Source organism: Chiroxiphia lanceolata, chromosome 9, assembly GCF_009829145.1.
Source record: "Chiroxiphia lanceolata isolate bChiLan1 chromosome 9, bChiLan1.pri, whole genome shotgun sequence".
Taxonomy (NCBI): Eukaryota; Metazoa; Chordata; class Aves; order Passeriformes; family Pipridae; genus Chiroxiphia; species Chiroxiphia lanceolata.
This window is the reverse complement of record NC_045645.1, coordinates 5,764,323-5,789,298: the sequence shown is the minus strand read 5'-3', so window position 1 is coordinate 5,789,298 and position 24,976 is coordinate 5,764,323. Positions and strand designations below refer to the sequence as shown.

The 24,976-nt window shown below is 51.3% G+C and overlaps 1 protein-coding gene across 3 annotated transcripts; it reads left to right on the top strand.

Moving 5' to 3' along the window:
- The first annotated feature begins 2,108 nt into the window (after positions 1 to 2,108).
- On the top strand, positions 2,109 to 24,595 carry MOB3C (MOB kinase activator 3C). Of its 3 annotated transcripts, none has more exons than XM_032696926.1 (6): positions 2,109 to 2,226; positions 2,852 to 2,910; positions 3,384 to 3,554; positions 9,878 to 10,377; positions 19,498 to 19,700; positions 22,803 to 24,595. In XM_032696926.1, exons 4-6 carry the CDS (start codon positions 9,960 to 9,962, stop codon positions 22,830 to 22,832), a joined length of 651 nt encoding a protein of 216 aa, XP_032552817.1. In that variant the 5' UTR covers positions 2,109 to 2,226; positions 2,852 to 2,910; positions 3,384 to 3,554; positions 9,878 to 9,959; the 3' UTR covers positions 22,833 to 24,595. The 3 variants fall into 3 exon arrangements, with proteins under 3 accessions (XP_032552817.1, XP_032552818.1, XP_032552816.1); XM_032696927.1 differs by lacking the exon at positions 2,109 to 2,226 and adding an exon at positions 2,240 to 2,343; XM_032696925.1 differs by lacking the exon at positions 2,109 to 2,226 and having other exon boundaries at positions 2,690 to 2,910.
- Positions 24,596 to 24,976: the final 381 nt, after the last annotated feature.

Genomic DNA, 24,976 nt, shown 5'->3' with positions numbered 1-24,976 from the left:
TTCCTCCAGGACAATCAAATGCCCTCTTCACAATAACACATCCCTCCTGCCCCAAACCTGCCCCTCAGACCTTTTCCTTTCTCCCAACTGACTCCAGCCTCCCTCCCCACAGCTGGGCCCCCGGGTGGCTCTGGGACCGTGGGCTCTCTGCTCTGTGAGGTTTCCAAAACCTCAGGCGAGGGGGTCACTCCCTGAGCAGGATATGCTGCTCACCCCCATGGACTTGTGAGGCTGCAGCTGACGTAACTCCAGCCCTCCTGCTGTTCTCCTGGCCCCTCTCCTTTGGCTCCAGACCACTGAGGGTGGGAGGACCCCATCTTGCCTCTAAGTGTTTTGGCTCCATCTCGCCTGGCTGCAAATCCTGGCCATGAGCTGCCTTCGGGATATTTGTTATTTGGCCAAGCCCCCTCGCTTTTGGCTTTCTGCCCATTTTTTGCTGGGATTTCAGTTGAAAGTTTCCTCCTGGCTTGGCATTGGCTGTTGGGAGTTACATTTGCTCTGCAGACCTCTGCCTCCTGCTCACGAGGTTTGAGGACATTTTGAGGTTTCCTGCATCCCTTGGGGAGGGGTGTGGACACTGGTGACTGCCAGGTCCCCGTGATGGAGGGCAGCAACATTGCCCAGCCCTTGCTGGGACTTGGGGTGGCTGTGATGTGCAAGCAGGGAGTATCCAGCACTGGAGATGAAAAAGAGTTTCTCTGAACCTGCTGGAGGCAGGAATGGGGCTGGTTTGACAATGGCCAGGAAGAGTCTGTTGGGCTGCTTGAGCCAGATCCTGGTTTTAGGGGTGTTATTTCGACTATCTGCAATGACTGTAAGAGATTCACTCGTGAGCAGGGCAAGGCTGAAGTGGAAGAGGCTCAGCCCACAGGTCCTGGGGTGGATGTACATAAAGAGCCAAGCTTTGGGGTTATGGCTGCTGTACTGAATTAGCTGCTGATGGTGGTGGTCGAAGCAGCCCGACAGATGAATTTGACAGCTCGTGCTTCCCTCCTGCCCCAGGAGCTGAGCGAGCAGGGCACTTTGCCTCAAGGTTTTACCTTTTCTTCAGAAACGTGCTGGCATGTGTGAGAAGCCTCAGCCATCTCAGATTGTAGTGGATGTCAAGCACAGGTGAATCCTGTATGTCCTTGGTGTGTCTTTCTGCCTCCACCTGGTTCAGGACCTGCCCTTCAGCCACGTCCCAAATGAGTACAGGCACGAAAGCAAGGGGCTTCTGGGGTGTGCAAGCTCCAATTCCCTCTGGCTTCAGCTGAAAGTGATCTGCTGGTGGCTGCTGCCTGATGACATAGCCCTTACAGTGTCTTTTTTACTTCTAATAAGATGCTGCTGCAGGTGCCAAAGAGTTTCTATTGCACCTACACTAAACCACCTGCACAGAGAAAGGGAGGAAAGGCGACCAGATGCCTTGCAGGGCTTGGGCTGAGCCAAGTTCCCTCGTGGCTGTCTGGTCTGGGAGACTGCTGTGTAATTTCATTTTTAAAGACTGTCTCTGAACGTTGTGCCTTAAGTGCAAACCCTGGCATCACCTGTAGCTGAGAAGCCCTGTTATGGGGAAAAGAGTCTGGATCCTGCAGAGATGCACCCCACAGGATGCATGGGGTCAGGAGGTAAATCCACAGCCAAAGCACTACAGGATGCCAGACAGGGTTCAGGGAGTCAAACCCTCATCCTAAACCCTCCTGCTTCATACAAACGTGCCCAGCAGCCAGATCCTCCCACCATCTCAGGCTGCTGGGCTTGTGGTTTCCTTTCTCACACTCTTGCTCCTGACTCCACCTTGCCCTGCACCCCACTCCCCAGCCCACGCCACCGCCTGCAAACACTTGGCTGAACCTGAGTTTTACACACATTTAAGCAAAACCTAGAAACATTTCCCTCACTAGAACTGTCTCGGTGCCAAACAATTTGCGGACGTTCCAGCAAGGCCAGCATCTCATCTCACCGCGGCTGAGCCCGGCTCATCCCCCGGGAAGGACACATCACCGTGCCAGGAAGGGGGCCGTGAATGTCCAGGGCTGTGCTCTGCCTCCCACCCCGCAGCAACACCCATAAGTGTTGCACCCCCCCCCAAAGCAGATCCCGGCCCTTGCCGGGCTCATCCCACGCTGGCTGGCCGCTCCTCTCGGCGCCGAGCGTGCTGGCGCAGGCTTGCCTTTGCTGAGCAGGATTTAAATATCGCGACGCGCTTTAGAACTCACCCCACCTCCGAGAGAGAGACAGAAAGTAAGTGCTGTGCGTGGAGAAAGTTTTTCTGGTTTTTTTTTCTTTCCCCTATCTCCGGCTTTTCTATTTAGGGCCGTGTCCAGATTGACCTGGCGTGGAAACCTCTGGCTGGTTTTTGTGTGTGTGCAGATGGGGAAGGATGAAGGGAGAGGGACTGGAAAGATTGGGGGGCGGGGGGGACACACACCCACCCCAGGATTTTATCTCCTTTCCCCCAGCACAATGCTCTCCCGTGAAAGCTGGGAGCCAGCCAGCGGCATGGGACCGCACGCCAAACAGGATCTCAGCATCCAGGAATGGTGCGGGGGTGTGGGTGTGGGTCTGAGTGCCCACCCACGCTCGGTGAGCGTGCGAGCCCACCGCGGCGGCTGGGGGGGCCGGCAGGCCGGCTTCCAAGCGGGTTATCCAGAGACAGCTGGAGCTGCCGGCAGGGTCAGGATGTGACATCACTGACCGGAGAAAAACCCTCGGTCCCCGCGTTTCTCTAACGAAACCCCAGTGAGCGCCGGAGCGCGGCGGCTCTCCCTGCTGCGGCGATCCCCGAACCGCCGGCAGCCCCGAAAGTAGAGCCTGGCTTGGACTTTTGTCTTTATAATTTTTTCTTTTTTATTTTTTTTTTCCCGAGTATGAGCAGAAAGTGCAGCGGAGGGATTTGAGACTGGAAACAGGAGCGCCGGCGATGAGGTGAGTCCTGGGGCTGGAAAAAGACAGCACTGCACCCCTGAGGATGCTCCTGAGGTGCTCTTAAGAACGGGATGGGCAAGACCTGGGTTGGTGTTAGCCGGGGAAAGAGCGATCCTTCTACCAGCTAGAGCATAGACGCCTGCAGGAAGGAGTCTTTTCCCCTTCCTCTGTTGTGTCCCAGCTCAGCAGCGTGTAAATACAAGGCAGCCTGTTTCGGGGATGCCGGGCAGGGATTCGTGCCAATGGCTGGCGGTGTGCAGGGAAAGGGGGTCCCGCAGGGGAAGGGGGACGGGCAAGGGAAAGCAACACGCGGTGTGGGCAGACACCCGATTCCCGAGTGGGACAGTCCCGGCAGGAACTTTGCCGGTGTCGGAGGGAAGGCGGAAAGTTGTGGGCGGGGGAACTGGCGGAGAGCAAGCAGTGGAGATGGGTTTTCAGCAGCTGGATTATCTCTTTTCGTCTTCTTCCCTGAGCTCGAGGGCCTGGAACTCCCGGTGTTTGGAATTACGACTCTGACAACGGAGTAATCACCCCTGGGACTGAGCCAGAGCTGTCGGACACCACTGAGGTCATCGGACACCTCTTTAAAGGGCTCCCAGCAAACCACTGGTAGCGGCAGCAAGATCTCAGCCCCCAGGAATGAGGTACGCCCAAAAAACCCCCAGCCCCACTGGGTATCATGCCTGAAATGAACTGAACATGCTACCTCTAACCTGGAGAGATGGTACTTTGCTTTTCTGCTTGGAGGTGTCTTGTGTAACTCAGGAAAAACTTTTTGGTGCCTTTGGGCTGTGGTCCTTAGGGAGCTGCTGCTTTGCTGGTGGTGTGGCAGGGAGGCAGGGCAAGGGGACAGAGCAGGGGGACAGCGGGGAAAGCTGGGGGGCAAGCCAGGGAGTGTGCAGTCCCATTCCTGGAAGCCATCTGGGTCTGTTTTGCACTGAGCTGGGGATTTCCGAGCACCATGTGATTCAGGGGAAGCACCAACAGGGCTTCCTGCTGGCAGCTGCCCCCAGGTGGGGTGCAGGGGGCTGAGTCCTGCTGCTCTGGAGGTGGGTGCTCAAGGATGCTCTCATGGGTCTTGGCAGCACCAGGAGAGTTTGCAGAAGAAGGGTTTGGCAGCAGGGAGATACTGCTGAGAGCCCAAGGCTTCTCTCAAGTTCCCCCAGCCTGCGTGCTAGGCCTTAATCCCCATTCCGGCATCTTGTCTTGGCTCATTTCCTGGAATTTTCCATCGTTTGGGTTATATTTGGGATCGGCAGCCAATAACCCCATTTCTCACGGACAGCCCAGCTGGGGCTTGGCTCCAGCAGGAAGCATAGAGGGAGCAGGGCCAGCACCCCAGGACTGTGCTCCTCAGCATCTCCTTCTGCAGCCCACCTTCCTTAGACAATTAAAAGGCTGGAAAGGCTGGAAAAGAGGGGATACACTCCCTTTCCTGAAAGAACCATGCACCCACAGCCCCTGCCTGGGTGGCTGCAGTTCCAGAGTTGCTCAGGGAAAGCAGTCTTGGTCTTTGGGGCATGAATCCACCAAGAAGCAGCCCTGGTTGCAAAGATGCTCTAGGACAGGCTGAAGACCTGGGACAGGCTGGACTTGTCTGGGGCTTGAGGGAAAGCCTGGAGACAGGGTTGGAAGGGAAGCCCGGAGACGGGGCTGCTGAGTCCGCAGCCAGGCACTGGTGTTTCCCAGAGCAGTGAAAAGCTGATGTGTCCTGGGACCAGCTGGTTTCTGGGCAGACTGTCCATCTTGAGGCTGGCTGGCTCTGGACTCTGGCACATGATGGCTGAGCTGATGCTGTCCTGTTCCTCCCCCTGGGATGGGGCTGGATGGGACTTTTATGCTGCTGTGGTGGGGAGAAGGGAATCCCCTAAAGCAGAGAAGCGGTAGACATCTGGGAGCCCCAAACACAAGATCCTCCCAGGGAAGCCCAAGGGGGACATGCAGAGCTGGTGGTATTTCACCTACACTTTGCTCTAGGATGCCTGGAGCTGGACGGATCTGCGCTCTCCCTGCTCAGCCTCTTCCCAAAGCAGTGGGAGCCGGAGTCTCCCTGTGATTGCCCGCAGTGCTGGACCCCTTGTTGTGCTCCCCAGCTGTCACAGGAGGGTTGGAATGTGCTTCTAACACGGCCTCCTGTGACTTCCAGGCAGATGCTTGTGCAAGTGTGTAACTGTCTTGGGATGGATCCAGGGAGGATGCGCTGGGCACTGGAGCCCTGGGAGGTGCTGGTGTGGAGCTTCCCTCTCTCCTTATCCTTCACGATCATTAGTGCTGCTCAGAGGCGCTTGCAAAGCACTTTTTTCCCCCCTGAAGCCTTTGTTTTGGCAGCCCTTTATATAAAGGGAGCCTGGGGAGGGAGATCGGTTTTAAAACTGGGGAAACAGAGGCAGGGAGCGTGGGACCGTCACCATGACCACCATCCTGGAGTCTGGCAGTGTGTCTGACTGATCCTTCCTGCTGGGTTTCTGACTAAAGCTTATTTGAGGTCAAAAGCAGAGGTTTGCTTTGGTGACCTTGCCTCACGCCCACAGGACTGGGGGGAGGAAGCTCCCCTCCCGCTGCTCTGCCTGCTCTCCCCTTTTGTTTTGCCAGTTTCTAAACAGACCTTTCAGAGTTGTTTTTAATTTACAACAAAGCCTTTGCCTTGCCACGTTCCTCTCTGGTTTTCAAATGAGAAGGGAAAGAAGGAGAGAAAGAAAGAAAGAAAGAAAGAGCTTAAATTAAAAAAATTAAAACAACGCTCTAATCTGAAATTAGCAGCTTAGTCTGACCCTGAACTTACATCGCTCCCATCCAGTTCATTTCCTTTCATCTCTAGACTTGTCAGCAGTCTAGGAAATCAGCTTTTCACGTGTCTCTGCCTGCTACCTCCCCAGCAGCGGCCCTGCCGTGTCCTTGCAGAGCTTCATCCTGTGCTCATTTGGTTCTTGCTAAACCCCACTGAGTTTTGCTTCTGCTGCTGGTGGTGAAACCAGGGGCAGGACTGAAGCCAGCAGCTTTCATGGCTAGGGGTGGGATGGATTTTGTGGCCACTCAGCCGGGTTTGTAGCCAGCCCTCTGCAAAGCCAAGGCTATTTTGGGAGCACGGGGGTGAGCACCACGTACTCGTGGTGTGGATATCCCATGGGAACTGTCTGTCTCTTTCTACCCAGCAGCTTTTCTCATCCTCTTCCAACTGTCCTTTGTGGGGATGGAAGGTGATGGCAGGGAAGGTCTCCAGCTCCAGAGCCACCTGCTTTGCTCCTTGTCCGCTCCCAGGAGTGGGATGAAATTTGATTTGAGGGTCTGCAGATGCTTCAGAAAGGGACGTGTGAGCCCCTGGGGTGCCAGTACCACCTCATGATGGGAACTGTGGCGTGGGGAAGGGGGGGTTGCCGCCTTTGCCAAGGCTCCTCTAGGAAAAGCTTTGATTTTGCATGTGGGAACTGAAGGCAGAGACCTGCAGGCTGCTGCTCTGGCACTGTCCCAGGCCCTGCCAGGGCTGGCGGCGGGATCTGTACGGTCATGTCGTAGGAAGCTGCTGTCTAAGCTTGTTGAATGGCAGCTCGTCCTTCAGAATTCCCAAATTAGGCAGTGCAAGCAGCGATTTGGACTTGGATGGGTCTCCTGTCCCACCCCAAGCCCCAGTGGATGACAGCCTGATTTCCAGAAACACGACAGCTCTGAACATCAGGCTCAGCAGAACTCCACACGCAGCTAAACCTTGGAAGATCTCCCACTTTCCATCTCTTTAAATGGATCTGCCCCAACTACTTGGGGGGTGATGGAAGATGGAAGAGCACCAGACAGGTCAGATGCATAAAGGTGTACACTGGGAAAATCTGGTCTTACATTCACTGCTGAGGCCCTTTTCCCATAGCTGGGATTTCATGTCCTGGTCATGTCCACTGTTGCTCCAATCCTTCCCTGCACATCGATCTCTCTAAGCAGTGAACAAATCTGTCCTTTGGCTCAGTGCCTCTCTCTACTTCTTCGAGTCATAAATCCCAGGATGTATTTTTGGCTTTGTGTTAAATATAATTTCTGGGGAACATTTTTCTCCATCAAAGACTGACAAGGTCTTTTAATGACTTGGTAATTTGGTGGTGGTGCTGACAAGGATCCTGAAAGCAAAACTGCTGCCTGTAGAGCAGAGAGGCTGTAGTGCTGTGCTGGCATCCCACGGGCTCAGGGACAGGTCTCTGAGTACTTGGGCAGCAACAGGTTTTTCTTTTCCATTCCCAGGAATCTCCAACAGATGCATGGTAGGAAAACAGCTGGCAGATATTTAGCAGATTTGTCGTTCTCTTTTTTTTAGCTGGTGTTTTATTCAGATGGTGCCGAATCATGAAGCACATTCCTGCCTGTCTGATGAATGAGAGCAGCATGCAGGATAACACAGAGATCCAGCTGTGGGTGATGCAGGAATGCAGCTGTGGATGAGTTACAGGTCTGGCTTCTGGAGATGAGGTGTTTATTTCCCACTTAGTGGCTCAATATTTGCAGAGGTCTGGCAGTGTGAGACACTAAAGGAGAACTGATTTCACTGCTGCTGGCCCCTGGGAGTGACACATTTAATGGGGTGTCATCTGCTGGGGTGGCTGCTCACCACCCTGGAACAACCCAGTCTCTGCAGGGAAGAGCCTGCAAACAGCAGTAGCTCCTGGAGCAGAGCGAATGGAGCTGAGGCCAGCAGAAATGGTGACATGGAGAAATGTCTTTTGGCACTGCGTGCCTTGCTGAAATTCCAGGGAAACCTGGCTGCAGGGCCAGGCACTGCTCAGCCTCATCATGCCTACTTCCATATGGAGCCTGCTGGGTGCCTCATCCCGAGGGTATCCTGGCACTTCCTGCGTTACTGGATTAGGATCCCCATTGCAGTAGTTATATATAAATATATATGTATGTATGTATACATGCATATTTTAGAAACTGTTATGCATTAGCAAACTCCCCAGAGGGCTTTTTTTAGAGGTGTTATCAACAGGATGTTCCTTGAATATGTGGAATCCAGGAAGCCCCGGAGAAGGGCTTTTCTTTACAGTCTCACTGTGCCCGGAGTCCCCTGGCCTCCATTGGGATCCATCAGGGCTGCAGTACCACAGACCTCTTCCCTTGGGACAGGGAGGAACCATGACAGGATGCCAGCTCCCTCCATCATTTGGTATTTTGGAGAGATCATGCTTTTTTTTTGAAGTGGGGAACAAACTTTTTGACATGGTTGGAGCCAGTTGCTTGGAGCAAGGGAAGAAAAAGCATCCAAGAAACATCCCCTAGTCATTGTCCTTGGGCAACAAGTGAGGACAACAGGGATGGAGCTAAAAAACTCCCACCCAGCCACATGAGATAGGGAAGGTCTGCCGATACCCTGGTATTAAAGTCATACTGTATAACATTGTGTGATGGCTGTGACCCCCTCTGTGGGGCAGAAAGCACCTAAAACTTACATTTTCAGGTCTGGTTGTACCTGGGTACAGCACAGGGTTTGATGGTGGGGTTGGATGCCACTGTGCTGTGAGCTACGCAACAGTGGCAAAGCTCCAGCTCCAGCATGTGGGAAAGGCCGTGGTTAGTGTTAGTTAGAATGACGCTTGTGCTGGGGTTCCCACCCATGCCAGGGCTTGCACCCAGCCAGGGTTTTGCCCTTGCTGCCACTTGCTGGCTACAGTGCAGAAATCCCTGCCAGGCAGATCCTGTTTGGGATGATCACTGGGTCCTGCTGGCTCTGAGTGATGACCCCGGGGGTGAGCAGTAAGGGGAGCAGAGGGTTTCACTTGCCAGATGTTTAGCTGATCTCTGCTGGGCAAAATAGGATCTGCCTGGGGCTCAGGACTGAGTTTAGGAAACAGGGTTTATATAGCAAGCTTTTGGCTAAAGTTGTCGTTTTAAAGATGAACGTGCATCCAAGGTTTGCACCATTCCCTCCTGCTTGTGACTTTGGGTCAGTCACTTCCCTTTTCCATGCACCTTTTCCTTCCTTTTTTTTAACTGCTTCTTCATCTCCTCCCATCAGGGGGAGGCTGTTGGAGGACTTTTTTCTTCCCTAAGCCTCAGCGAAGCATTTAGCACAGGGGGAACTTGTTCTCACGTTACCACCGCTGGAAATGCACGGGATTTCCACTGGAGCTTCAGGGAGGAAAAGGAAAATACCGCAGCCCTCGTCTGTGCTGCTAATCTCGGGCAGGAAGGGGTGAGCTCAGCACTCTGCCGAGCCCTGACTTCCAGACCGAGTCACCCGGAGCATCAGCTCCGGCACACCGAGGGCTGGCTCTGTGCATTGTGTGCACGCCTGGAGGGGCGGCCGCATCCTGGCACGTTGTTCTGCTGCGCCGGGCTGCACTTCCCTTCTTCGGATGTGGGTTTTGTTCTGTAGGACAAACACACGGGGCAGAACAACAAAAGCAATCCCCCCCTTTTCCCATTCACCTCGGCACTGGGGCTGTGTGAACCAGCAGACAGCTGCGGTCGCAGCGCGGTCCCCGGGGCCTCGCTCGCCAGCCGCTGCGGCAGGGTCAGGGGTTATTAGTACTGAGAAATCCCTGGGAAAGAGATGCTTCCCCTTTGCCAGAAAGAGGAAAGGGCCACCAGGTTCGAACAACCTGAGCTGGTGAACTCTGCTGATGTCGTGGCTCTTGCTTTATTGCAGCAGGTATTGGTAAAAGCCAGGAGGTGAGAGGCTGACTGAAGCCTGGTGAGCTCCTGGGGTGCTCAGGAGGGAGGAAGGGCTCTGTCTGCCGTCACTCCTTGCATGGGGCACATGTGGCAGTGCTCACACTTTCCAGTGCTGGGAGCTGCTCTGTGAGGTGACAGCAGCTGCTCCAGGTCACCCTGGTGGGTGTGGAGGGGCCAGAAGCTCACCTCAAATCTCTGTTCCCATGTGCTGCCGGAGTAGCAAGGCCAGCTGGTGTGAACTCAACCCTATGAGTGTGCCCACACATGCTGCTGTGGGCTTCATATGTGACCCAAATGTGCCTCTTTCTCCTTCCAGAAACCTCCACCTGTGAAGACCCCAGCCTTGGGCTTCATGTTGCACTGAGCCTCTGCCCTCGCCCTGGCAGGCCCTGCCCACCATGGCTTTGTGTCTCAAGCAAGTCTTCAACAAAGACAAAACGTTTCGTCCCCGAAAGAAGTTCGAGCCCGGCACCCAACGCTTTGAGCTGTACAAGAAAGCCCAGGCCTCCCTCAAGTCCGGGCTGGACCTGAAAGCGGTGGTGCAGCTGCCTCCCGGCGAGAGCATCAATGACTGGATCGCTGTGCACGTGGTGGACTTCTTCAACCGCATCAACCTCATCTACGGCACCATGTCGGAGTACTGCACGGAGAGGAGCTGCCCCATCATGTCTGGGGGGCTCAAGTACGAGTACAGGTGGCAGGACGATAGCAAATACAAGAAGCCAACCAAGCTGTCGGCTCCGCAGTACATGTGTATGCTGATGGACTGGATCGAGATGCTCATCAACAACGAGGACATCTTCCCCACCAGGATAGGTGAGTGTGCTCTGGTTCTTTGAAGGAAGGTGGGGGGTTTAACTGGTGCGGGTTCCCAAGCCACTGGTGCACCTCAGGGTTGGTCTTGCTGGACTTTGTGATCCCAAGTGTTGTGGCCTTTCCTGTTCCAGGTGTTACTCAGTGTCTGTCCCGCACCATTTTGCCACAAACTGAGCTCAAGGTTTCTCATCCTGATGCTAGGGGATGTGGAACACAATGTTCTCCTTTTCTATGCTTGAACTTTTCCAAGTATTCTGTGCCTGTGAGGAATGAAGGCTGGTAGGTCATCAGCTTCCTTGCCTGTCCTCAAGGAGCTGAGCTGCAGGGCTGGGTAGAGGTGGTCATCACGTCCCTGCTCTTCTCTCAACTAACCAAATCAATTTCTTTCTTGTTTCCCACGTGGGTTCATGGTCCCAAGGTCTAGCCTTTGTCTGACCTTGCTGCTTCACTCCTCAGCCCTTTCCATCTCAGCCCTGATTATACCTCACATCTTGCTGTGTGGCTGAGGCATCACTTGAGCAGAGATATGCCTGTCCCCAGGACGATCTGGCCTTTCCACTGCCAAGGCCCAGGGTGTACAATACACCCCTTCAAAAAGTTTGGCCTTGGGAGCTTGCAGCAGCTGCCAAAGGCAACACAACTTACAAACTAACCCCCCTGCTGCTGATCTGCAATGCTCAGCACCTGCCAAGGCCGATATTAGCTGCTACCTAACTGCTTTTTTGTCGTCTGGGGAGATGACTTCGAGGGTTGGAGATGATGCCTTGGCTGGTGGGGCTTCCAGAGCCTCAGGTCATGCCTTGGAGTGGTTGTTTTACAGGTGGAACATAAAGCTACTTCAGTGTAAAGAAGTATTTAAGGTGCTCTGGGGGGAAAGGCAAGGCTTTGCAAGTCTGCTTGACCTTTTTTGTTTTGCCAAGCAGCACAGCTGACAGAGCTGTGTGAAATCGGTGCAGTTTAGGACCAGGATTTTCATTAATATGCTGGGAAACATTGAAGAAAATGGTCTGTCTGGGATTACTGGCATTACTCACTGTTGTAGCCCCGTTTGGCTGTGCTGTACAGATAATTGTGTGTCTTTTTCAGGGGAGTCTCTGGCCCCTGGGGGCTGAGAGGGGTTGTGGGTCTCTGCAAGCAAGAGAGGAGGCAGTGCCTGCAGCCTGGTTGTGCCAAACTATTTTGGCCCTGGGATGGGATCACCCCCCAGGCCCCTGATCTGACCTGGCTGCTCTGGCTTTGCCAGAGGGGTTAGGGTGGGACAACTCTCCTCCTGGGGGTTTCCTTCTCTCTCCCTGAAGCCAAAACCTGCAGGCACTCGCTGCCTTCTTGCCCTTGCTGGTGGTCTGGGGCTGTCAGGGTAGCGCAGTGCTGGATCCTTGTGCTGGAGGACAGGCAGATAGGATGACTTCGGGGTGCATAGGGGAATCAGCCCGTGGGATTCACCAGGGACATTCACTGTGCCATGGAGCCATCTCTCCCTCGCGGGCTCCGTGGTGTCTACGCATTCCGGAGGAGGCTGGAAGTGTTGCTGGCTGACAGTGTCAGTGGAGGATGCTCTGAGCCAGCAGCCCCAGCACTGCTGGGGACAACAAAGTCCCCTTTAATTCTGGCTTGCTGCTGCCAAGGGGTGAGACAGCAGCCACAAGGAGCAGGCTAGGTCTTCCCCTTCCCAGTTTGTCCCCGAGGAAAAGGTCTGCACACCATTAAAAGCAGAGGCACAGATATGGATTTACTCTGTTTTCCCTTCAGCCAGAAAGGAGAATGACCCGGTCCGGTTTCATGCCTTTCTAGTGGGATTTGGGATGAGATGCTGTTTGAAAGCTGCTCTGGGGAATGAGGGTTTACATGGAGTCTTAACACTGCAGAAAGCAGGCAGCCACAGGAGGGACATTGCAGCACCCTTTGCTCTCCCGTGTCTCCCTCTGAGGCGCAAAAGCCCAATGCAGTCATGGCCCTGCTGGTTTGCACCCTATTTCTGGCACTTCTCCCTCCAAGGTGTAACACATCCTAATGTGGGGTGGGATGGCTGGTGCCTCTGGTTTCCACTTCTTGTTTCATTTCAGTGTGGGGACAGTTCTGGATCAGATCCAGGCTAGCTGCAGGTGGTCATGGGGCAAATCCATTTTTTTCTCTTCTAACGTTGTTTTTGGGGTCCCTCTTCCAAGCCCCTTAGTTGTGGGGACCCTTGTGTCCCCTGAGTGACCTCAGTCCTCTTGCTAGCACGTCCTTGTGGTTCTAGCCTCACACATGCAAGAGAGAACTCAGGCTGAGGTTGCACTCCAAAGCGCTGTTGGGGGGGAGCAGGGGGAGGAGGGAGCTGGTGGTACTCTGCCATCAGTGTGTCCCCAGTTACCTGCCTTTCACTGGCCTGCCTTGTGTGCTGGGTAATTGCTTGGCAGCTCTGGCATTTCAGAAGATGGAGGTGTTTGGCCGAAGGGAAATGTCACATCCGCCTGCTCCTGAGGGGCTGCTCCTCATTGTCACTTGGGATGATGGAGGAGGCTGGGCAGGGTGTGGGACTCAGGGACAGCAGCCAGAGTGACCAAATGCTGATGCTCAGCCTCTCTCCTAAAGAGCCAGAAATGAGGGAAAAGATCCAGGACAAGGGAAGGCAGTGAGAGGACACAGAGGAGATGTGAGCTGTTTTAAGGAGGGGAATGGAGTTTGATGTGGAGAAATTATAAATGTCATGCTTTGGAGTTGTGCTGAGAAATTAGCAGGAGAGATGGGATTTAGCATGAAGGTTTGTTTCAGTCCTGCTTGTGCTGGAGAGGTCCGTGGGCACAGCTGACCACCATCTGAGCAGGTGTTTCCTGAGCTGAGAAAGCATCTCAGCTTTCCCTGCTGGCCCCTCTTTGCCATGTGCAATAAAGCTGTCCCAGCACAAAGATTTCCCTGGCTAGGGCCACCTGACCGCAGACAAAACAGACTTTTCTTTTTACTAAGTTTGTTTATTTTAGAAACAAAAGTGTTCCCCAAACTTGCTAATGTATGCTGAGGCTAACCTCAGCATCCTTCTGCATCCAAGACCTACGAAGCCAGAAGCAGCACATGATTCAGCAGGGCCTGCTCACAGCTGTCCTGACAGTTACGGTATTTCATGGGTCAGAGGGGGGAAATCCTTCACCCCAGGGTGAGGGGCTCAGCTGGAAAGGAGCAGAGATGGTTCACTGGCTTGTGGGCTCACAGGGTCCTTTGGCATCACAGCAGAGACCTTGGCTGGGGTAAATGGTCACAGCTCCAGTGGCCAGAGCAGAGCTGGGCACCACTAAAGCATCTGCTCCTTCAGCAGTGTCAGAGGTGCGAGGGGAGCAGAGTGACCCAAGTGCAAAACACCTTTGGTTTAACCAAGCTGTGTGACTCAGAGCTTGTGCCAGCTCTGCAGTGAGGCCAGAGGGACAGATGACATCCTAAAAGGCAGGAAGGGAGCCCAACACCAGCAGACAGCTTGTGACCTGGCAGACTTAACCAGCAGGACTGCAGCCCTCGGATGGCATCAGCAGAAAATCCCTATGGTGGGGATTATTAATGGGTCTGGGGTCGCTGCCAAGCCCCCTGCATACCACAGCACGAGTTGGGGAGATACTGTGCCTTCCCCATCCCCAGGGAAATCCACCTGCAGGGCTCCATCCCACTCTGTAATCCTTTCTCTGGAGTGGAAATCTCTTTGTCAGCCAGTTAAGATGAGACAAATCCCTGCATGGGGTGAGCTATGCCAACCTGATGGCTATAAATCTGCAGCAGCAGCAGCTTTTCCAGATGATCTGCATCAGTTTGTGTGTGCTAGTGCTTTGTTTCCACTCTTCCAACCAATGTAGCTGTCCTGAAAAATACATTTAAATGGAGAATAAGCATTGTTACCGTTCAGGGAGAAGAATAAATGATTCTACAGGTGTACTTTTACCAGCTGGTAAAACTATATCAGCAGATTTATTCAGTGAGTGGCCACATGAACAAATTACCACCTGGAAAATATCATCTCCTCCCTGTAATCGTTCTGCCCTGTGGTGCCTGGTTTTAGGGAGCTGCTGCTGGGCAGCAGCATGCTGGGGAGGAGGGTTGGCTGGATGGGGATTCCAGGGCCCATGGCAGCTGCACCAGTCAGCCCAGCATCAGGCTGCTGGTTGCACAAGGCCAGGTGTCCCACATCAGCACCGTTGTGGCTGCTGAAGCCCCTCTGTTCCTAAATGAGTGCAGACGCAGGGTTTGGACCAGATCCAGTGCCGGAAACACCCCGTGATCTCTGCCAGATTTGCCTGCGGCTCTACAGAGCATCAGTCACAGGAGATTTTGGAACAGTTCTTGGAAAGCTTTTCAAAGCTCAAGCTCTGCCATTCAAGCATGGTCCCAAAACAATTATAAAAAACCAGAGAAAACTTGGTGCGAAATTATCTGATACTTTCTCGCCATAACAACAGGAGAAAAATGTTCAGAACTCAGCTAATTATTGGTGTTATCTCTGCTGGCTATTTTTTACACAATTTGTCTTTTTTTTTTTGTGCTATTTTCTTCCAAAATTAACACCAGAGCAGCTTGCAGCTGCCATCATGCCATTAGTTTTAAATGGGGTTTTAAAGACTTATTTTTAGGAAAAATGAATCACCAAACACCACGGTGGCCAAAATGAAACTGAGAAATAACAATTCATCACGAAGTTCACTGAATTACTGCATTTGCAGAGGAAAAAAAAAATACAATTGCCAAGAAGCAAAATAGCTTCCCAGTACTGATTCATCATGAAAAAATTAAATTGGCACAAGTGTTAGGAATGGGAGGTGGCAGGAAAGATCCGAGAGCCATTGGCAGTCCCTTACCATAAGCACGGGCAACTTGTTACCTCTCATTTTCATTTCCTTTTACACATGGTCCCACATGGTTTCCTTATGTTTTGAAGCAATCAGCACAGAGTGGGAAAAACAGATTTCTTGGAGCTTTAAATCATATCTTGGGATTTTCAAGCAAAACATCCAAGAAAAACTGAAGGTGCTAATTCATTTCAGGGCTGTGAGTCACACTGCTTGGAGTGAAATTCTACCTGCTGTACTTACAGCTTTTGCCCTGGCTTAGAGCAGGGGTAAAGTTCTCCCTTTTCCTCTGCTGTGGATGGCTGCTCTGCTCCACTCCTCCTGGGATTGGGCTGTTTCTGCCCTGGGACAGGAGTTGCTCCCAGCTGTCTGGTCTGTGTGCAGTGCCAGGGTAGCACACGCCTGGGATCACGGGTGGAAGGGAAGAGCTGACCTTGTCTATAAATCTTTTTCCTGACATTTGAGCAAGTTCACGTTGCATCCTGTGGTCCCCTCCTCATCACTCATAGAACCACAGAATCATTAAGGTTGGAAAAGACCTCTAGGATCGAGTCCAGCCGTTAATCCAGCACTGTGATCACCACTAAACCATATCCCATATCCACATGCCTTTTGAACACTTCCAGGGGTGATGATTCCACCGCTTCCCTGGGCAGTCTATTCCAATGCCCAACAATCCTTTCAGTGAAGGAATTTTTCCTAATATCTGAACTAAACATCATGCAAGAGGAGTCAGAGGGTGGCCACCACCTGCCAGACTGGGAGGTTGCTGCTGCTTTCTCCAAGGCTGCTGGATGGTGAGCACCAGTGAATTAAATGTAAGGGTAGCTTTAATGCTTTTAAATCAGCAGTGGTGGGTTTTGTGGTGTTCTGCTATCCCCCTGGGGCAGCTGAGACCAGCATCAATTGGATGAACTGGGATGGTGCTGCTGGGTCCCTGAAGGTGTGTAGGACTAGGGAGGGTGAAGCCAAACTAAGCAGCATCACCCCTGTCAGAGTGGTTTGTCAAAACTTGGGGCTCCATCCTGACTTTGCCCTGGCCTGCCATATGTCTGCTGACAGGACCTCTCAGCCACACAGAGTCAGTCCTACCAGCCTCATCCCTCTGTCTCACCAGCCTCATCCCTCTGTCTCACCAGTCTGCTGCTCCCACTCTGTGCTGTGATGGTGCCGTGATGTGAATGACAATGAGCGTGGCTGCTCATTTTGGAGTGAAACATCTGCAAGGGCAGGATAGGTGCGTGGCCAGTTCTGAGATCCCTGTCCCAGGCCTTTCCCCTTGCTGGGATGTGCTGGCTGCAGTGCATGCCTGGCTGCAGGGAGCAGGCACAGCCTGCCCTCGCTGTGTCCCCTCACGTGCTGGAGAGGATGTCACATACGTTGTCTGCTGGACATCTGGTGCGCCAGCAGCTGTGACCCCGAGTGAGCCGTGTGTGTGCTGGATCCTTCTGCTGCTCTCCCCGGGTTGTTCACTTGCAGCCTTTACTGGAGAGCCTTTTTCTTTCAGCTCTGGGCAAGGGGGTGGGGAATTTCTCCAGCTTGTTGCCAGCATGGCCAGTGCCTGCTGGGGCTGCAGTGGGTTGTTTCCAAGCCATGGCTGCTGCTGGCAGAGGCAACTTGCTTATCAGATATCCACCCTGCTTCCTTCCTGCAGGGAAGGGCTTTGATCAGCTGGCACAGAGCCCCGTGCCAGATGCAGGGTCCAGTCAAGCATCCATAGCCTGTATGGAGGGTCCTGGCACAGGAGACATAGATGTGGCTGCAGCACGTGGAGAGGAAGCAGGACCCGATGGCCCAGGGCTGTGCCTCCCTAGGCAGGTGTGTAAGTGAGAGGGGTTGTTGCAGGGAGAAAGAGTCAGAGCCAGACCTGAGTGACCCCTGGTCCCAAAGGACCGTAGTTGGCGGTGTCATGACATGGTAGGGTGAGGGGTGACATGCAGAAGTCCATTAGTAACAGGCAGCCACCACTGCAGCCTGGCCATGTCTGGAGGGGATGGCCACACACTGACACCTGGTGATGGACACAAAGAAGGGCAGCCCAGCTTCACCTGCCGGGAGCTCCTGATGCTGCTGGTTCATGTGAATCACAGGGTGGGGGTAGCCCATAAATGTCCTTGGAGATCCTGGCAGCTTGAGGGTATCTTTCCATACCTCATTAGGTATAGGAGCTCAGCAGCTCCCATAGTTGCTCACAGCCATGAGATTTGAATTAGATGACCTTTAAAGATCCCTTCCAACCCAAACTATGGTTTGATTCTATGATTTACACTAAATCTCAGTTCCCTGATGGAAAAGCTGCTTTTGGAAAACACAGGATGTAGCTGGAGTTGTCTTCCCTCTAAGTCTCTCAGCTACAGGTATGTCCATGAAGACTTGCTGGTGACTGATGTATAAGACAAGATGGTTCCTGGCTAACCTCAGGACCAAAGCCATGGAAAACTACATGTCACCATCTACCAGCTCTGGAGGTGGCTCATATGACAGCAGTGTCTGAACCACGGCTCTATCAGCCCTGGCAGCCTGAGATCCTTTGACCTGCTATCCACTCTCCAATCTTATTTCCTTCTCAGCTCAGGACTGGGTTGTTCAGAACAGTGTGTATTCCCCAGCCAGGGCCCAGCAATGTGTGTTCATCAGATATTATTTGCCGTAACAAACTTTTCTTTATTAAAAAAAAAAAAATGTTTCTTGACCAGTTCTTCAAAGCTGGTCTGCAGGGGCCACCCTAATGGCATATCTGAGTCTCCAGCTGGGTGATTACAGCTTTTATTTGCTCAGCAAATTCTCACTCAGTGCAAAAAGCTCAAATGAAGCCATTGATAAAGCACCGTGTCTGTCCTGGCTGCAGGGGAACCAGGAGATCTCTCTGTGATCCCTGCCTGTATCAGACTGGCAGGAAAGGAGAGCTCTGCAGCCAAGGGTGCAGGGCAGAAGCAGGTCTCCAGTACCATCTCTAAGGTGTTGGCATGGGCACAGCCTGGTTGTGCTTTGCCAGCTGTGAACACCTTTCCCAGAAAGCCCTGATGGGATCTGTTAGAGCTGTGTTTGCCACCTACGGAGGAAAAGGGCACAGCACTGCTGCTGGGAAACAAAACAGGAGCCTTTGGGAAAAAGTGTTTTAATTGCCTTGCAAGGCTGATGAGAAAGATCCAAAGATAAAATTACCCTTTTTAATTTTTTAGCTGGGAGATTTGCTGATGCATCTCCCGGCGCAAAATTTGTGAGCTGGCCATGGTTGAGCAGAGTTTGTTTGAAAAGATTTTTCGGAGGTTATGTGCTGCATTAATGAGAAGCTAAGGGAGGAGGCTGGTACAACCGTGGGAAGGAGGTTTTTATTTTGTTCTTTGCATATTTGCATTGAATTGCTCTGGGCAGAGGAAGAAGCTTCAGGAAAACAAATTCCAGTTGTTTTATTTTCGTCCTCGCAAAAAAAAAGAGAATGTTTAGGGTTTCAAAGCCACGTATCCTTTAGAGATTTACCACACAGTTACTGGCACTGATGGTATCACAGCCCTGAGATTTTCACTGTGGTAGCAGTGCATTTTGACAGGGATATAAATGTCCCACAGTGTGTCCTTGTGTGGAACAAAGCTAAAAGTATAGAGCAATGCATGGTGGGTCCCATTCTTGACCATCCTGGGAGGTCATCTCAGGAGGGAGCATCATACAGGTGCAGTGAAATTACAACCCAAACATCATTAAGATGGGTGGTTTTCTTCCTGATTTAATGAGACATTTTATTGAAACAAGGATCAGGAAAAAAGGTAGAAACCCCACCCGTTTCTGTTGATGCATCAGAAGTGATGTTTGAGGGTGTGGGGAGGAAGAAAAAGAGTGTGAAACATGCTTTTGGTTCAGAGGAACAGGGAAGGTATCTTTTCTTCTGGGAGGTGGTTTGTTCATGGACAAAGTAGAGACCGACGACAGCCCTTCCCTCCAGGAAAGAAACCCCAACTTATCCTATACCTGCACAGGCTTGTAGGGGAAAGGCAGGGAGAGAGGGCAGGGTCTTCTGCCAGATTGCTCTGGATTGAGCCACATGTGAAAATCTGTGGCCTCTTCCAGTGGGTAATAAAACTTTCTCTCCTAGGGCAGCTCCCCAAATCCTCAGCCCATGCCTGTGTGAAATTGCTTGTTGGGCAATGAGGGAATATGTGGGAAGAGTTAGATGGAACATTGCCCCACTGTTGCTGTCACTCTTGACATTAGCCAAGGGAGTCCTTCCTTGTCATCCATGACTGCCTGTCAAATGTGACAGTGACATTTAAATGCTTGGAAATTGTCAAATGGCTTCCAATTTGCTTCTGCTTTGCAGGTGTTCCCTTCCCCAAGCAATTCCAGCAAGTTTGCACCAAGATCCTCACCCGCCTCTTCCGTGTCTTTGTCCATGTCTATATCCACCACTTTGACAGCATCATCAACATGGGTGCTGAGGCTCATGTCAACACCTGCTACAAGCACTTTTACTACTTCATCAGGGAGTTCAGCCTCATTGACCACCGGGAGCTGGAGCCTTTGGTAAGGATGCCCCAGGGCTGGGGAGGTGGAGGGTGAGAGTGGCATGGGCTGAACAGAGCACTGGTAGGTTCAGGTGGGGGCAGGACTCTGAGCATGCAGTCACCCTCTCCGGACTCTTTCAGCCACCCTACCTCAGAAACACAGTCATGTTTTCTGTCCTGTAACCATCAGCCTTAGTGCTCTAAGAGAGAACTTCTCAGCAACACCAAGGAAAACCTTTGCCCTTGGAAAACCCTCCTTAAACTTTGCTTCTGCAGTGATGTCTATGAATGGCTCTTCAGTACCCTCAGGGCCACCCCAGTGTAGTGTCCCTCCATACTGAATTGGCAGCTCTGATGCAATTTGCACATCAAAGTATTTCCAGCCAGTTGTGTCCACGTGGCTTTCAGGGGTCAGGTTTGAGCCAAAGCCTCCTTTCCACAGTCTTGAGTTTTCCTTTTACCAGACCAAGGTCCCTGCCTGAGATCCCAGTGTGAATTACAATGAGGCTGCAGAGAAGGCAAGCCCCTGTAGGATACACAGCTTCAGACAACAGCTATCAAGGCCAAACTTGAGAGGCCTCTCTGAAGCTGCCAGTTTCCCTGCAGCTCCCCTTGGGAAGCAATTAGCCAGGCAGAGTGACAGTCCTTGAAAACAGCAGGACTGATGGGAAGCAGAGACCAGACAGCCTGGGCACATACACTAGAAAAAGCACATAGTTTTGTAAGACATACAAGTGTGTCACAGGCAAGGTTGAGTGTAGTGTGACCTAGAGAGGACATGTTGCAGTGGGGACAAAAATTATTAGGAAACTCTGTAGTTATCATGGTGTGATAAGGGCTGGGTTGCAGTAAAGGCTGTATCCAGCAGCAGAGAGTCAGGGAAGACCAAGAGGGTCTAATCCCAGAAAGATCTAAGAAACATCGCAGGATGAGCTGCCTGTTTAGGATCTGGATGTGGGGGAGATGCCCCTGCCCCTAAATGCCAAGCACTTTACTCCTCTGCATTCATTTGTCCCAGTCAATTGGCTGCCTGTCTGCTCTGATCATGATTTCAGGGGATGGAGACATGATGATCTAATCAGGGGAGACTTGAATGACAACAGTATCTGCTTTAATTATTTTGTAGAACTTGATTGTGACATTTATTACACAATGGCCCTCAGCTCCAGAAAATGGCAGCTCAGCATCAGTCTGTCTTCTGTTCCTCACCAGTGCTCCTCATGACAAAGTTCTTCAGCATTGATAAACATCCCATAATTGTGTCATCCCCTTGGACTGATGCTTGCTAATGTAACTAATTAGCACCTAATAGCCAAAGCAGAGGCTGACATTGCTAAATAGGCTTTCAATGCCAGTGACTCACACCCAACATGAGATGACTGATGGGTCTGGATGAATCTAAGATGAACAGATTTTTTCCCCCCATGATGCAACTAGGGTTAAACTACAAGGAAATGAGACACATTTGCCTCTGGTCTATCTTTGTCTCATTGCCTGGCATTCAAGCCTCAAGCAGACCCAACCACAGGATTGGGAGGAAGGACCAGGGAGGAGGAAGGACCTCCTTCCCTCAGTCATTAAGTTGCTGTAGATGTGTGTGTGTGAGTGTCCTGCAACCAGATTGCCTCATGAGTCCAGACAACTGTCTTAACCTTGCATTTGCATGGCTGGAGTTAGTCCACATGAAACCATGACAGGGGAGACTCCTGCCTGCAGAGGTGCCTGTTCCCTGCATGTGATTATGGAAGGCCTCCAGGCATGTGGGGAGAGCACATCTGGAGCATGACAGCAGGTCTGAGTCCTGTATTATGGTTGGAGCATCGCTGACGTGGAATGCTACTGAGGAAATCTACTGACATGGAAATCTACAGTCTGCAGATTTAGGAGTAAGAAAAAAAAAAAAGCAGCATATCCTTAGCCAGAAAATTCACTGTTAGGCCAAAATAGCTTGGAAAAATTACAGGGGTGAAGGAGTTCTCAGTTTCTAAGCCTTCCTCTGGCTGAATCTCCCTTTGCTGCTTCAATTTCCCTTTTGTCAAGCTTCTTTGGGATATGATTTCTTAGCAAATCTTGGGAACTGAGAAGGAGATCTTTTTTACAGTCAGAACTAGTGAAAGGCAGTGATTCCCTCTCTTTAACGAATCGGTAGACATGGGGGCAGAGAGAAGCCGTGCACTTGCCTCCCTGACAAGGGCAGGACATGGTGCTGGGCTGCAGCACTGGCAGGGGTCCAGCTGGTTACACACTAAGGCAGAGCTGTGGGGTCATCCCACTTTCCTTGTTCTTCTTTTTTCAGAGTTGCATTCTTCCTTCTCCACAGACCAGTCCTACTTCAGATCTATTTTGGGAGCACATTTTCGTGTACAAACCTTCCTCTGGGGTGCACGAGGGGATCTGTGTGCACATGCAAATTCACAAACCATGAATCTGATGAGACAGAATCACACTTTCCTTGCTGCAGCAATGTATGTGATTTAGAAACTATTAGTTGAGCTCCTTAAGGCAAGGACAAATACCATCTTCCACCAGCTGAAAGCTGGACACCTTCCTAATGCAGCTGGCATGATGCCATTCTGGCTGAAGAAAACAGTCTCTTAGCCTAAACAGATCTGGCTGGAGGTTTCCTGTGGCCTCTGTTATTAGCACTCATTTGCATTGCAGTGTGACTGTGGGATCCCTTGCCAAAACCACAGGTCCTCTGGGTGAGCTGTGGTCAGCTCCCAGAGCAAGAACTGGGAGCAGCTCCCTGTCCTGCCTCCCTAGGCAGCTGCAAAGAGAGGCTCTGAGCAGCATCGCCTTGTCTGGCTGCTCCACGGCTGAGCAGGGCCTGCACCTTTCAATGTCTCAGCCAAAGCTCTTTCCTTGGACTGCTCTCAAAGCTAGAGCACAGCCAAAATAACCTTGTGGCACAGAGACCAAGGAGGATGCCAGGATGGAGCTGCTGAGGCAGAGCAGTTCCCAGGAGGGCTGGCATGGGAAAGAGAGAAACGCTTCCTGAGACTCCCACAGTTGCTTCCTTGGGTTGGTTTTGGACACCTACCAAACTGCCTGACACGTCACACTGCTCAAACCTGTCTTTTGCGCTTACTGTTTCTTTTCTTTCTCTCCCCCTTCAATGCAGAAAGAAATGACAGAACGAATTTGCCACTGAAGTTTTCTGGCAGGCGAACTCGGCTGGCTCGTTCCGAGTCCAACGGGACAAGACACCCTGTGATGGGAGACCCACTCCCAAGGACTTGCTCTGGGCATTCCAAATCAATGAACTATGAACACTGCAGAAGAGCCTCTTCAGGCCAGGGCCAAATCCTAAGTTTTCCAAGAACCTCTGGACAGGCTTTTCCTTTAATAGATCCCAGTCTCTGTTGTATGGTTCCTGGTTCAGAAAGCCGCTGATTTACTGGAGAAGGAGGCATGTTTGGTTCACTTTTGCACACTCTGGTTTCTAAGACTCAATCCCATGTACAATATCAAACTTTCAGTGACATTTCCTCTTGTTTTGTCGTCAGCTACGTTGATCACCAAATATTAAAGTAGCAACTCCTGCCCTGTGAGCAGATGTGACCTTGGCTACCACATAATGCCTGTTACCTTTCCCACATGCAGTGGGTTTGTGATGACACCTGAGACCAGCCCTGCAAAGCTGGTGACATTTCATCCCAGCTGCCTTCACGTGGTTCGTTGTTGATGTACTGTTTTTAACCATGAGCTGTGAATGTCTCTCCTTCTGGCCTAATTCATGCTTTACCGTTTTTCCTTTCAAGGGATTTTTCATATTTGGAAGAGGGGACTTCATGACGTTCTAGGATGCATCCAGTATTTCTTGGACTAATGGCAGGGTAGCCCCATGACCGAGGAGGTGAACTAGGTCACTTTTCAGTGTGATCAGCACAGTATACATGAGAAAGTCTCAGAAAATGGTGGAAAGAAACTGTTGCCAGAAAACAACATTTTCAACATGTCAGCATTTTCTGATATGTTGTCTTGGCTCCAGATCAGCAGATGCTGGCTGTTGAAATTGTTGCTTTTCCATTATCCAACCTTACAGCAGGTAGAGAAGGACTTTAAGAGATATCTCATCTACTCTGTTCTTGAGGCCCCCTTCCAAACCAATATTATCCTGTGATTCTTAAACCTTTTTGACCTTCTGAAAGCATACCATTGCTACCTGGTCTGTGCCATTACTGCCCTGAAAAGTATGTGTCAAAATTTCTTCCCCTTCTGCTTGCAGTGCCTGACAACTAATGTTGTGTTCCCTGTGCCATTTCTCTTTTGACAAAAGTATTTCTATTTTTCTTTTTTACTGTTTTGGGGGAGTTAAAATCAATTTGTCTGAGCCACAGAATTGTTGCATTTGTGTTTCCTGCTCTTTTTTGGGGAAAGTTTTGTATCCAAAATACACAGATGATATTTATAACCTGGGGTTTGCCCATTTTTGGGGTAGGGAGGGGACATGGCTCGAAAATGTAAATATTTAGGCCAACATTACAGTGCACAAGTGAATTTTTAGTGCTCAAAGCACTTACTTTTTTGTGAAAATCTATTTTTTTTAGATCTTGTGTACCAGAGGTATATTTTTACATAGAAATAAAACAGATCAAAATGAACATGAAAACACCTGATACACCATTCCAATATTTTCTGTGTAAAATAATCAAAGTCCAAACATATTTGTTCTGTTACTAATTAAAGAAACATTCATAAGCCTGGCATATTTCATTCTTCTCTGATTCATCTGTAGTAAGACAGGCATCATGAAAAAGCACCCAGGATAACCTGAAGAGTGGTTTTCCCCTGAGAGCTGCAGCACTGATGGATCTCAGTGCCATGCTGAGACCTCAGTTTACAACTCAGGAGGCAGCTTGGCAGAGGTCAGTGTTGCTGGTCAGCATCCTCCCCTTGCAGACTTTTCACCAGAATCCCACCTGAAGGTTTTTTTCCAGGGATACATGGTGGTGAGCTTTACTCACTACTTTTGGCAAAGGTGTGTGGGTCCTGGGATCCGAGTTCCTGCCTCTTCATATGAATCAGAACCATGGGTACAAATTGCTTGTGGAGCAGAGGCAAGAGAGAAGTTCTGCCTTCCTGAGGAGGGAGACCTGGCTGTTCTCAAAGCACAGCACCCTCTGGGAGCTGGTAAGGTTGGGAATTATGGAGAAGCTGCCTCAGCAGTGGGGTCTGAGGGATGAACTGAGAGCAGCCTACAACTACTTCAAGGTGAGGTACAAAGATGACAAAGTCAATCTCTTCTCAACAGTGGAAGATGGTGAGACAGTGAGCAACAGCCACAGTTTGTAG